Raw genomic sequence first — 14,093 nt, forward strand, 5'->3', positions numbered from 1 at the left:
CCGTCGATAGCAGAGAGTGTCCTGGATAGACCAATCATGACGAGGTTAAAGAGTGTTGGGGATTTGACTGCCCCTTGTAGCGTCCCCAAAGACCCTAGCTTGATCATGTCCGAAGTCAGGTCCCTGATCTTAAGGGTGGCTTCTCTGTCTGACAGGAAAGATCTCGTGTAGGAATGAAAGTGCTTCCCCAGGTTAAGGCTTGAGATTATGTTTAAAAGGAACTAGTGAAGAACGTTATCAACGGCCTTTTCGAGATCTAGGCCTAGTATGGCTCTCGTGTCCCGCGTATTACAGTCAATAATGTGATGCTTGATGAGCTTCATTGCGTCCTGCATCGAGAGTCCGACCCTGAAGCCAATCATGTTGTGTGGGTAAATGTCGTGGTCCTTCAGGGACCGTGAAAGCCTGTTTAAGATCGCGTGCTCAGCAAACTTCCCCACGCACGATGCGAGCGAAATTGGGCGGAGGTTATCGAGGCTCGGTGGCTTGCCTGGCTTGGGGATGAGAATGGTCTTGGCCGATTTCCACATTTCCGGGCCTTTACCACTGCTCCATGCTTGGTTAATTATGTCCGTTAGGTATTCGATGGAGTTCTCGTCCAGCTTCCGTATAGCTTTGTGTGTGATCTTGTCCGGACCCGGAGCCGATCTGCCGTTGAGGGCGTGGAGCGCCTGCCTGATCTCCTAAACCCCGAAATCTGCATCGATATCAGGGTTCTTGGAGCCTTCGTAGTCAGGGGAACGTGGTGTAGGGCTCGTTGCGACTGATGGGTACTTCTTCACGAGTTTGGATAACATTTTCTTGCTCGAATACTCACGCTTGGCTGTGTGTCGAGTGCGCACCAGTGTGTTGCGTTGGTTGGTTTTACTGTTTGTCTCGTCGTGGAGATGCTTTAGGATGTTCCAGGTGCCCCTGTTGCGCATGTGCTCGTCGATCGAGTTGCACACCTCATTCCATTGCTGCTTAGAGAGGGCTCTGCAGTGTTCCTTTATAGTTATGTTGATTTCCGATATCTTTTTTCTGAGCTTGCGGTTGAGCCATTGTCATTTCCACCTGGCGAGGAGGGACTGCTTGGCCTCTAACAGGTGAGCCAGACGGCTGTCCATCTGTTCCGCACGGAGGTCGGTACAAACCTCGTTGGTGGTGGCTTCGATGTCGTGTCTAACCTGTACAACCCATTGTTCAAGGCTAGGCTTGTCCTCACTCTCCATTCGCTCTTGCCTAATTTTGCGAAATTTGTCCCAGTCTGTGTACTGGAACATGCGCTGTCTCTTCTGCTCGAGTTGGAGGTGCGCGACCAAGATATAATGGTCGCTATCAAAGTCTACCCCGAGGTTCGTCCACTTGACCGCTGCATTGCTCCTCACAAAGGTGGGATCCGGTGTCGTGTCACGGCTCGACGATGTTCCGCATCTGGTGGGGAACGCTGGGTCCGTGACTAGCATCAAGTTTAGGTGTATAGCCTCACGCCAGAGGTCCACCCCTCTGTTAGTGTTATATGGGTAGCCCCAGGTGTGGTACGGCGCGTTGAAGTCACCAGCTATGATCAAAGGGGAGTCGCGCGCTAGTTGCGTGGCCTTGGTGACTAGGGCTTTGAAGTGTTGTCTTGGAGCTTTGGGACTACTGTAGACATTCAGGATCAATATACTTTCGCGAATCGTTGGGCTAGGGATGATCTCTATCATCATGTATTCGACTTTACTTGCGGTCATCTTAAGGTTGTGAGTGATGTGGGTCACCTTGTTGCTAACCAGTACGGCGATCCCCCTTCCTTCTTCGTGATTTGCTACGCGTCTATAGCCAGACAGCATGACGTTAGATGTTAATGTTTCTTGTAAAATGATAACATTTGGCTGCTCTGCGCGTGAGCGAATATATTGTTGCAGGGGAGCCCTCTTGGGAAGGAAACCCCTGCAATTCCATTGCCACACCTTGAATGAGCTAGTTTGGCCATCGTATTGCTCTTGAGTTGTTGTGCTAACCTTCAAAGGGCCGACCGCCCCCTCGCTGTAACTAGTCGATGCTGTTGCTGGGGGTGTAGGAGCTTTAGGTACCAGCACAGGTGGTACAATGTTTTCTAAGAAGGATTCAATTTTGCTGATCCGCTGATTAGTGCGATCCTCCATGGAAGCCAGGTTGCTTTGGAAGAGCGAGAACTTTAAATTTATCTGCCTAATGCTGTCACTGAGAGTGGATAGCAATTCGCGAATCTTCGAGTTGTCCCTGCCTGGTGTTCTTTCTTGCTCGTTAGCGATTGCCCTTTTTTTAGCGGGCCTCTCTATATCGATCTTCTTAACCATGGGGACTTCCATTGGCTGGGGAGTGGCTGGCTGCTTGTCAGCCATGGCGGGTTTACTGCCCTTCTTAATCTCGGTAATTTCTGTCATCAGTCGAGCTATTGTGTTCTTCAACATCTCGTTTTCACGCTCAAGCTGTGCTAGTCTGTTGTTACCTCTATCATGCTCTGGCGGTGAGCCCCGCGTTACCTTTTCCGGCGTTCCTCGAACTCGGTCGGGCTAGGTCGGGTAGCACTCGGGTCGACGATCCCTGGAGCAGGACTTCGAGCAGGACTTGAACGGGACTTGACTGCCTCGGCGCCGGAATCCGGAGTGACGACTGTAGCCTCTGTACGTTGATCCTCTGTAGTTTATTTCTCATTCAGAACGGAAATTTGTCTTGCACAGAATGTCAACGCCGCAAGTCTGATCCTTGCCGCCCTTCTGGACCAATGCAACCTCTGCCATGCCCTTCGCGGCCCTTTGACCGGGTTGGGATAGACTTATACGGACCTCTGCCATACACAGCTGCTGGTAATCGCTGGGTAAGATGTAGAGTTTCAGTTCATCAAAGCTATGACCTGGTTGGTCGAAATGCTCGGCGACAGGTGTGGGAAGCTTTTTAGCTGTGTCCACGCGATGTGCGTTTAATCTGACGTTCATTGATTGTCCCGTTTGACAGATATATTGTTTCTTACAGCAGGAACATTCAAGCATATAGATCACATGCGAACTTGCACAAGTGAAGCTAGATTTGACTTGTGTGTATAACTATTTGCGATGCTTTCAATCTTAAGTTCACTTTGAAGGTGACTGCAGGATTTGCACCTGGGGCGACAACAGGCTTTTACTAAAGCGGAATGATGTTGGCTGATTCTGCGCGCACTAACATGTCTTTAAAGTCTCTGTAGCGGTGATAGGTAACCCCTGATACATCCGGGAATGCTTTATCTCAGACACTCGTTACTTGATAATATTGGGTGGTCTTTTTGTAGAATGTTGATTACCTTTGGGAGTATATTAGAATATTTTGTTATAAGGCTGGTGGTCTGTCAGATTCTGGTGTAGCCTGTTTGTTAAATCAGTTGTCTCTGCAATCTTGACGCGACAGCATAAGTTCTATCGAGAGCAACTTGGGGCTAGTTCCTTCCTTATAGTCTTGCTTTAAGGAAATTTGCGTGGTGGCTATAATCGTCGTATTCACTGCACATTCTTCTTACTCGTTTGGCTTGTCCGACGAAAATTCCTTGCTTGCAGTGTCGCGGGTGTTGACTGTTGTAATCTAAACAATGCAGGCTATCCATAGGCTTCCGGTAAAGTGTCGTTCTCAGTTTTCCATTTTTTTAGACCGTCGATTCGAGTAAGTTGATCTGACTAGGGGAGTGGTGAACAGTACATTTATACTCGAGTGTAAGCGTTTGAAATGGCTATATAAGTCGCTCAACGTGCTTGCGCCGTGTAACCAGATGATAAATGTGTCGTCAATGTGACTAATATAGGTGTGGGCCTTTAAAGGTTAGGATTTTAACAGGTCTCCTTCAAGCTGTCCCACGAATATGTTCGCATACGTGAGAGCAAATTGTGTTCCTATGCTAGAGCCGAAAGTTTGCAGGTAGTAAATAGAATGAAATTCGAAATAGTTGAGCATGAGAACTAACCATGGGAGCAACATGTAAACTTCAGAAGCGTGCATTTGGTGACTGATTGCGAGGGATTTCGAAACGGCTTCAATTCCTTCACTCATGGGAATGTTGGTGTAGAGTGCAGAAACATCCAAAGTGACTAGAACTAGAATAGCTCGGTCGGGAAAGGATTTGGTTGGCGTTGATGCGTCGATAATTCGAAGGAAGTGCGGCGTGTCTTGAACAAAAGATGGAGGGTGGTGGGGATGTTCGACAGGTGGCGACTTAAGAATTTAGATAGTGCCTCGGTAGGGGTGTAGTTATTAGATAGAATATACCAACCTGGGATTTATGCTGTAAATATTTCTTCGACTGGAACTTTATGTATTTTGGGAAGGAGGTAAAAGCGGCCTGCGTTTTGTTCTTGTGAATCATAAGGCGATATTCAGATTGCATGATTAGTTCGCTAGGTAGGAGTTACTTGATTGTGTTTTTCACAGTATTGTTATAGTCTGAAGTTGGGTAAGAGTCGAGATTTCCGTAATGGGTGTGGCTGCTCAGTTGTTTAGAGGCCTCATTCTTGCACTTTCCTATAGGCCAGGTTACGATACTGCCACCGTTGTCTGTTGATTTTATTACAATATTATTATGGAAGGATAAAAAACACGAAGGAAGAAAATCACAAGAAGCTGTCTGCTGCGTGTTGTTGCTGGTCAGCCATTTTTAACTACATTGACTCCGCTTCTGTGTGTATTGTAAATACAGTGTTTCTATACTCCCAACATTTCCGTAATAATATAATTTCTTTCCGCGAGTTTTTTAAGGATTTTGTACTGAGCGGGGAGAAAATTTTTGCGGTTCCAGCAAAGCAGCGCTGACTCTAGAATTTCCGTTCAGATAAGCTTTATATATAAATCCAGGTCTGGGCACTATTCAATTTCGCGTGTCCACGTGCTAGGTGGTCTAAGAGAGTCGCTATCTTGTTTTCCTATGTCTGGCAGATAGAAAAAGTTCTTGATGTGCATGCGCCTTGTAAATTCTGTTATATCTTTAGGAGTTGGTATTCGCTTACTGCGTTGGCCGTGGGTCAAACCGTTAGACCATGTTTCAGGAGATCAACTTCCTCGGGGCTTAGACTCTGGGATATGTCTACTATGTCGCTGCAGTGTTGTGGATGCTCGCCTGCAGGACTATCAATGGAGGTATGTGCTGCAGGGGCTACATTAGCTTTTTTGGCAGGATCTGCAGCTCTAGTATGCTTGTGCTGGTATTTATTCAGTAATTTTTCCTCCCTAGTTTGCACAAATTGTTCAAGTTCGCTTCTTTACGGCTCAGATAAGTTTATGCTGTCCACTTGACCAGCAATTATAGTAAGTTGTTCCTTCCAGTGTTCTTCCAAAATATGAATTAAAGAAAGCGATGCATTTTCTAGGACAGCATTTCACTTCAATAATAGCCTGAGGGGTGAATAACCGAGGGCATATAGAACCTGAAATGCAGAGACCTTTTAGGATTTTCCTTTGTTTAATGTAGTTAGTGAAATCTATAATTTTTTTGTTTGGTGGCGAGTTTTCGGGATTGGAGGATTGGGCGAAATTTGTTGCTGCGTGTGCGTGGTAGTCATTTCTGTTTGGTTCGGAGAGACCTCTGGGGCAAAACATCTTGAGGTCATGTTTCTCACGCTTAATTTTCTTATCGAGGCCTGCATCAATGTCTCTCGGTGTATCTTTTTGTGCATCTGTCCCCTTATTAGTGTATCTACCTGTTTGCATGAAGGCTTCGCGGGTGGTTGTGGGCTTCCGTATGAGCGGGTGTTGTTCAGGTGGTGCTAGGAATGAGGTCTCGGATAGTGTTTGTTGTGGTGCCACTCTTTAAGATAATTGGTGGTGACTGCTGGCATGATGGGAAGTGTTCGTGAATATACTTGTAGCGAATGCCTTCAATTAGTGCTACATATGACAAGGAAAGTAGAGGGTGTTTACGCTGTTCCGTTACCTTCCGTCGGTAGGAATCCAGAGTAAACATGGGGAAGGCGAGAGATGGAAATGGGAGACGATGAGCAAAACTAGAACAAGGTGAAAGTAGGAGCCAACGTTTCGACAAGTGGAATTGCCTTCTTCAAGGCGACATACTATTTCCTCGCCAAGGATATATAGCTGGGGTTCTTCCGAAGGGGAGAGGGCGTAAGGTGGGTGGGTGCTGTTTCGCTGGTGGTCGTGGGCCATTGTGTCCCTGAAAGCGGTGATAGGAGGAACAACAGAAACCGGTGCTCGCGAAAAAAAATGCAATTGAAAATTGTCTTTGCCCAGCCCTGCTCCTTGCCCAATACTTTGCTCTTCCGCACACCGTCGCCATTACCACCAACAACACTACCAGCCTTCATTTCGTCCACTTCGGAATCGGTAACTACGTCCTACCGCAAGGCATAGCCTTAGGTACGCTGTCGTCCTTGCTAGTTTGATAATTTTCCGCCTTGTCTGCTTATATAACGTCATCTCCCGTTGACTCCATTTTCGTTGCCGGCTGTCTGTCCTCAGCTCACAAAAGTAAATACACCCGAACTTCCTCCTCACCACGCCGGTTAGTTATGCCAGCTACTCTCCGCGTTCAGCGAGATTAGTGACCTGGGTCGCACTTTCAGCCAGAGCTCTCTCACGACACACCGTACTGACACCGGTGACGCACACCATATTCACAGGCGACGATACCGTCTGTCCTTGCATAAATGACAAGCCGTTCTAACGGAGTTCGAGAAGATTCTCTCTTCACGAATTGTTGAAGCATCATCCAATCCTTGAGTGTCCCTTGTCGTTCTAATTAAAGAGAACGCAAGCTGGCGCTTCGGCGTGGATTACTGGCACCTCAACAAGATCACTAAGACGTTTATCTATTACCACGCGTTGATAACGACCTCGATTTCTTCCACGGTGCGCAGTACTTTTCTTTCATTGACTTTGGTTCCGGTTAGTGGCAGATTGCCGTTGACGACATGAAGCGCGAGGAAAGCGCCTTTAAAGAAACCGATTTAAGCCTTTCGGTTTATGTAATGCTCCAGCTGCTTTTGAACGGATGATGGGCGCACTCCTTCATGATTTCAGGTCGTCCAGCTGTATTTGTTACGTTCGCATCAGGAGTCCGCCCCGACCCGCAGGTTACAGCTACCTTAGCAAAGTTCCAGCAGTGGTAAGCGCCGTAAGCAGACGCATTTCAAGAACTCGATTGACACATGCAGTTGCCACCAGTACTTGCGCGCTTGGACTAGGACGCCAATACAGATATACACACTGACGCAAGTTGCCTAGGCTTCGGTGCTGCCCTTGCCCAGAGGAAAGACGGATTTCAACAGCGGATAGGTTGCGCTAACACGCCGCTGTCAAAAGCAGAAGGCATATATTCTACGACGGAAAAGGAATGCCTCACCATCATTTCGGCTACAGCAAAATTCCGCCCCTACCTCTATGGCAGGCCACTCAACATCGTCAACGACAATCACGCATTCCTGTGGCTAACGAATTTAAAGGGCCCATGAGGACCCCTCGTGCGGTTCAGCATGGTGCAAGAATAGGGCATCACTCTAATCTACAAGTCCGGACAAAAATACTCAAATGCCAATTGGCTATCACGCGCTCCCATTGACCCGCCGCCGCAACATCACGATGATGACGACGCCTTCCTTGGAATAATATGCGCAAGACTTCGCTGAACAGCGACGAGCTGACCCTTAGCTTAAAATGCCTCATCGAGTATTTGGGAGGGAACACCGACGTTTGCCCTAAGGCATTAGCGCGTGAATTGTCTTCGTTTTCGCTGCAAATTCATTAAGAACTCCGCGGCAACTACATTCTTGTTGTTCCCTGAACACGGTGTCCAGAGGTACTGCACGCTCTACATGACGATCGGATCATTGCGGAGCTTGGATTCTCCAGGCTGCTATAGAGGATGCAGGAAAGGTATTACTGGCCACGCCTTAACGCCGACGTCACCCGTTACCTCAAGACATGCCGAGACTGTCAGCGACGCAAGACACCACTGACGAGGCCAGTGGGATTACTACAGTCGACTGAGCTTCCTTGCCTAGCATTACAACAGATCGGGATGTATTTGCTGGGAACCTTTGAGGCGTCGCCATCCGAAAATGGGTGGATTGGCGTGGCGACGGTCTACTTTACCTGCTTCGGTGAAACGAAATTTCTGCCGAAAGGTAGCGCAGCCGAAGTGGCGAAATTCTTCGTCGTGAACATTCTGCTGCGACATGGTGTCCCAGCTGTTTTCATCACCGACAGTTGAACACCGTTTACGGCAGAGCTCACTGAACCCATATTGAAGTACATCCAGACAAGGCACAGAAGGCCGACTGCCTACCACCTGCAGACGAACAACCTTACGGGGTGCCTGAACAACGCTCTCGCCGACATGCTAGCTATCTACTGTCGGCCAAAAAAGTTAACGTACCTCGGCTTAGGCGGCCGGAGCGGCTGCGGGGCCACACCGGAGCGCTGCTTTCTCGCTCCGCGCGCTGAGAACGAGAGTGCCCCAAGTAACGCCACACTGCGTCTTCACTCTCACGCGGGGCCTCATCACGCTCGATAAATTTCTAGTGCGCCCTTAGGTGTCTCTGGTGTTGATGGTTGCGACGAAGGGGACCGTGCATTGCTAGTAGTCTAGCACATGGCGCTGTCGCACAGTAGCGGATGGCAGCGAGGCAGCAAACCGCGGCACTCAGAAGGAACGAAAATAAGTTCTGATTGTTCTTTTGCTTATATTCATTTTATCTTTCATTGCATGTTGCCGGCGTTCACCGCTGCTCGACTTAGGCGACATCACGCAAGAGGGCGTAGCGGCCTCTACGGTGACCCGCGCTCTTCCACGGCGGTCCGATAAGTTACAGGAGCCAAGGTCTACTGAGGGCACCGGTTTTCTTTCGAGATTACTTTTTTTGGCATTGTCTCCAGCATTGGGTTTAATATTTACATCAGGGACGCCTCTGAAAATACTTTAATTAGCTACTACAATGCGTAGGCCATTATGTAACTTTACAGAAGTGCGGCCAGGTAGAGATAATCGGAAAGACAGATCGTAACAACTTGTCCATCGGGAAAGTTTATTCATGGAAGTATTCAATGGCTTGAAGGGCTTCTGTGTGCAATGAAAAGTTGCCGTCGACCGCGATGACTTGCCTTACTTGCCTTGGCATCGAGAGCACCACAGCTGTAGCTTCGGACCATCCGCACAGAGCTTCCCACTCTCTAACTTATCGCGCCGATGTGAAAGAGCTAGCGTCACCGTACCCGCCGTAGCGGTTACTTGCACGATGTTGCCTAAAATCAAGCAGTGGTGGACGCCGGCGAAATGCGCTAAAATGAAACATAAGCAAAACAACAATAATAACGGGTCTTCGTTCATTCTGAGTGGCGCGGTTTTATGCCCTCGGCCGCGCGCTAGTGAGCGACAGCGCCATGTGCTGGACTACTGGCGATGCACGGTCCCCTTCGTCGCGACTGTCAGCAGCAAAGCAACCGAACGTGCACTAGAAATTTATCCATTTTGAATAGATAAAATGCTGTAGTTATATATGTCATGTTTGTGAGTTAAGTGTAGTAAATAGTGCAGAGATTACGTGGCTAGTTTGGTGTAGCCTGTCCGACGCTGGTTATCACTTAAAGTGTGGTATAGATATCAGCGGCTAAAAAGTTAAAGTAAAGAAAAATTTTTCTCGACATATTTTGTTAATGTCCGTATGAAATCGATCTAGGACCTTCTATTTGCTTCCTTCCATTCTGCGGTTTACATAGAACTTCGAAACGTCCTTGGACCGATAACCAGGATAATGAAGTCACTCGTATCCTATAGTGGTGGCGGGTTTTTGAATAAAAATTGGTGCGCGTCAGTCAATCACCTAGTAGAGGGACTAGGACTTCGGCGAACACGGTGCTCTACAGAACACGCAGAATCAATCAGTGGTCCTCACATCAGTTCAGTATGATATAAATTGAGGCGTGGAGACAGGACACAAGAGAAGTGGACAACACGAACGCCACTTCCACTTCTCTTCTCTTTTGTCCTGTCTGCACGCTTCACCTTTATTGCATAATGAATTCTTACCAAGTAGCTCAGCTTTCTTTCCTTCTAATTAGTTCAGAAATGTGAAACACCTTTCAGGATGTGCGTCCAACTTGATTAGAACAGGCGCCATCTCCCTATGCACCTAATGACAAGAGGCGAGAATGGTTCGATACAACAAATGTGTTTTACGTGACAGCTATAGTGATACTCGATCGATACTTTGAGGAACGTACTAACCAGCCAATATAAAGACATATAGAGAACGTAATTTATTTTATCTAAGTAAAATTCAAATTTTATCACAGATGTGTTATTTCAGTTTAATGCCACGTGTAGTTTACTAGGCCAGAATATTTAGAACCATTCTCATGTTTCGTCAGTTTTCGCGGGGCGTCTTCAAATCTTTTCTCCTAACTGTTTGTGCAATGGTTCCCAAAATAGAGCATTGTGGTTCTCAATTTCAACGAATTATTTAGGCACGTACCAGATTCAGCAAGCGTTCATCGGCGAATTTGAACGCAATGGCATAAGAACTTTCAATGCACTTAAACGATACTGAAATATTGTTACACTATTAAAGCCATTTTATTAAAAGCATAAACAGAACAGTTTCCTAACGTCACCAGTGATCTAGTTTTATATTTAGGCTGAGGAATCAAAAGTACTAATTTTCTTCTTACTTGAAATTTCATGTTCTATCGGCTCCTAGGTAATGCGAACCCGCACCTACAGCTTTGTTCCCAAGAAACATTTTAAAAACATTTTACAAACCGCTATATAGCATGAAAAAAAAAATATGTCAACAAGTCCACTCAGAGCCGTTTTCATTCAAACTGCCTTTTTTTTGTCAATGACAAAACAGGTGTCTTGTACCATAGAGGTGTTAACAGAATTGGCGTCTTATATGCGACAAGCAAGTGCATACTTTTGGGATCCAGAGAAAACGGTAAGTATGGCCCATCGTCCATTTTATTATATTTAAATCCTTCCCACGACGGAGGCGACATTCGTATCAGGTGACAGCTTAACAGAGGCGATATTTCGAAGGAGGAGGAAGACACTTAGGAAGCTTATCAATAGGCCGCCAACGAAACACCTCCTGTGGAAGACAATAGCTGCTTTCCTTAGCATTGCTTATGTAGGTAGTCCACATTTCTTCCCACAGCGAATAACAGTACTGGTTACAAAAAGCATGCTGGGCCTTCGATAAATGGATCATTAGACAGAAACGGATGAGTCATGGCATTAAGGCGGATGCGAAGCGTACTGCGGACAGTATTATACATAAGAATGCCGGAAAAAGTAATGCTGAGAAACCCTGATACGTTAACAGGCAGTGTCTTTTTACAAAAGTCATTTACAGTGAGGTACATGGCAAGGACACGTGTATCAAACAGGTGGAATCAAGGCCGAGGACATAGTTTTCTAGAAAAAGCAAGAATTCAGACAAAGGCCTTGAACAGGCCATAAACAATTTTAAATATAGTAAATGCGTAAGTCGATTCCATCAAAATTATTCTGTAAGCAGGAAAACATTATATAACAGAAGTATTGTGTAGAGAAAACTTAGTAAAGAATGATGCTAAAAATTCTGACACAACCATCTAACGATGAGTGTTGACGGCCATGCAATTAACATTGAAACAATGTAGACACCGTTCTGACCCGGCGAAACACGTCATGTACGAGACTTATGTGCAGTCGAGCTCGTTTCTTACCATTTTAATCATAAGGACGATCATGCCTATATGATTGCAAGACATCTCATGCTGGCATGTGATCAATAGAAAAACCACGTAATGACATGTCATTCATGTAATGTCAAGCATAAATGCCCTGTACCTCAGGTAATTTATGTATGATGTTCATGTCTTAAGGCATGTCATTCATCTCTAGTCATGTAAGGTATACCATGCCTCAGGTAAATCGCACCTGCTTTGTCATTTCATTCAAGTCATAAGATACACGTAATTTTATAACATGTCATTCATGTCATGGCAGACATATTATAACACATGGCACATTACGCTATTAAAAATAATTGGGTTTTATGTGCCAAAACCCCGATCTGATTATGAGGCACGTTGTAAGGGGGGACTCCGGAAATTAATGCCACCTGGCATTCTTTAACGTGCACCTAAATCTAAGTAGACGGGTGTTTTCGCATTTCACTCCCATTGACATGCGGCCTTGGTGGCCGGGATTCACTTGTTCATGTCGTTCATATCGTGCCGTAATGGTATATCATGCATATCCTGATATACATCCAGGTAAAGAAACGATCACGATGCCATCAAGAAAGTGGGCCATATATGTCATGTCATGAATGTAATTCATGGCATTTGTATCCAGCATGTCATATATAGGATCTTTCAGCTAATTTTAGCCGGAGTTTAAAATATGCCGATGCACTAAGACGAATGCACAAAATGCATATTGCTGACCATTGTATGGAGGTATTCAAGGTATTTTTTGTACTCTGCCTAATTGCATAATTAGTCAAGAATAATTAACCAACTTCTGAAGTAACGAAGGTAACCATAAAATTATAATTAGAAAGTTGTACAGCACTTTGCGAAACTTTCACCGTTTCTAACATTTGTTAGGCATCAGTCTTTTGCAACTTACTGCAGATGACTGCGAAATACAAAAAAAATATACCACATGACATGTTCGTTTCCGCGCCGTGACTGCAGCTGTAATCACGACACGCAAGCGGGCATGTCACATGGTACGTTTTTGTATTTCGCGGGCATCTGCATTAAGCAGATAAACACTAATGACTAGCGGATAGAAAGTTAGAAACTGTCTAATTGGACGTTTTATAAAGCACTCCACAACTTTGTAATTGAATTTTTTTGCCTAACTTCATTGCTTGAGAAGTTGGTTATTAACTTTGACTAAATTATGCAATTAAGCAGAACACAAAAATAGTGTGACTAACTCCATACAATAGTCAGCAACATGCATATGGTCGCGTCGTCTTAGAGTGTATCGGCATATTATTAAACTCCGGCTAAACTTAGGCGGAACACCCTGTATGCAGCTTGAGAAACAGTCATCGTCGTGTCATCAGCGCCTCAAACATATCATGAACTGATATATTGTCATCCACATTATCCAGTTCATGACATGTCATGCTATATATGTCATGCATTGCATGCCATTTCAACGTGTCATAGATGTCCTGTCATTCATGTCTTGCATATCATGTGATACATATATCAAGTTATATATGTGTATAGGCATGTATTTATATGAAGGGAAAGATGGAGCTTGCGCTACGAAGCTGGCCCCCGGCCGAAACATTGCAGGAAAATAAACGCTTCTCACATTTGTCTGCTTCCTTTGTGGTATTTAAAAGAACTAGATCACCCAGAGAACCATTAATTTTGTTTTTATATATTGACACGCGTACTTGTTTATCTTCCATCGGTTACCGCTTTTCATAGGCAAAGGAATGTTTAGAATTATCGTTCGGCGAAGAACGCGCCTTCATGTATCGGAAAATTCTCGAATGTTGTAAATGTTTGTATCCGTTGTCTGATGTCATCGAACCTTGATTAATCTGGTTCAATGAGCAATGCGAATTGTGTAGAAATTTTTCGGAGACATGCTGTCACCAGTAATTACTATGGAACCTACGACGGCTCTTGTATTAAAGCCGACGCGCTTGACCCGCAGATCAGATTTACGACAACCGCCGAATCTGTGCACCGCGGCCCTTTTTCTTTCAGTGTAGCCTTCCAGGTTCACCCAAAAAAAACGCGAAATGCGAAGGTTGTGGGAACTTTCCTCACCTGCGGCAAGTAGTTTTTTTCATCCACTTTCGTTTCCAATAATTTATCGTTTCATTTAATAGGCATAAGTAATATCCCCTATGTTGTCCTTGGTGTGAGAATTTGTTGGCTTCTTATGATATGACTAATAAATATTGGGCCCCTCGGTTAACCCCCTTTCTTCTCGTTTATTACATAACGAGGGTCTCGAATACGGCAACATTGATGCATTCAGGTTGCATGTGTGGGGTCATTGACCGGTTGCCTTTACCCGAAAAGATCACGTTTTCGAGGCGCCTGGGGCAGAAAGGATGTTCCGCATCCTTCGCCAAGGTCTTAGAGTTGTAGCGCTG

The 14,093-nt window shown here is 45.6% G+C and overlaps 1 protein-coding gene across 2 annotated transcripts in view; it reads left to right on the forward strand.

The window, feature by feature from the left end:
• LOC129385937 (uncharacterized) overlaps positions 1-14,093 on the forward strand; it is a 199,533-nt gene that overhangs the window by 151,453 nt on the left and 33,987 nt on the right. Inside the window, exon 6 of one of the 2 annotated variants that reach the window (XM_055073112.2) lies at positions 10,824-10,907. The exons of the other annotated variant lie outside the window; for it this stretch is intronic. Within the exon in view, the coding sequence (XP_054929087.1) occupies positions 10,824-10,907 (84 nt within the window). The remainder of the gene's footprint in view (positions 1-10,823; positions 10,908-14,093) is intronic. 2 annotated transcript variants of the gene reach the window in all.

Source organism: Dermacentor andersoni, chromosome 7 (genome assembly GCF_023375885.2).
Source record: "Dermacentor andersoni chromosome 7, qqDerAnde1_hic_scaffold, whole genome shotgun sequence".
NCBI classification, from domain to species: Eukaryota; Metazoa; Arthropoda; class Arachnida; order Ixodida; family Ixodidae; genus Dermacentor; species Dermacentor andersoni.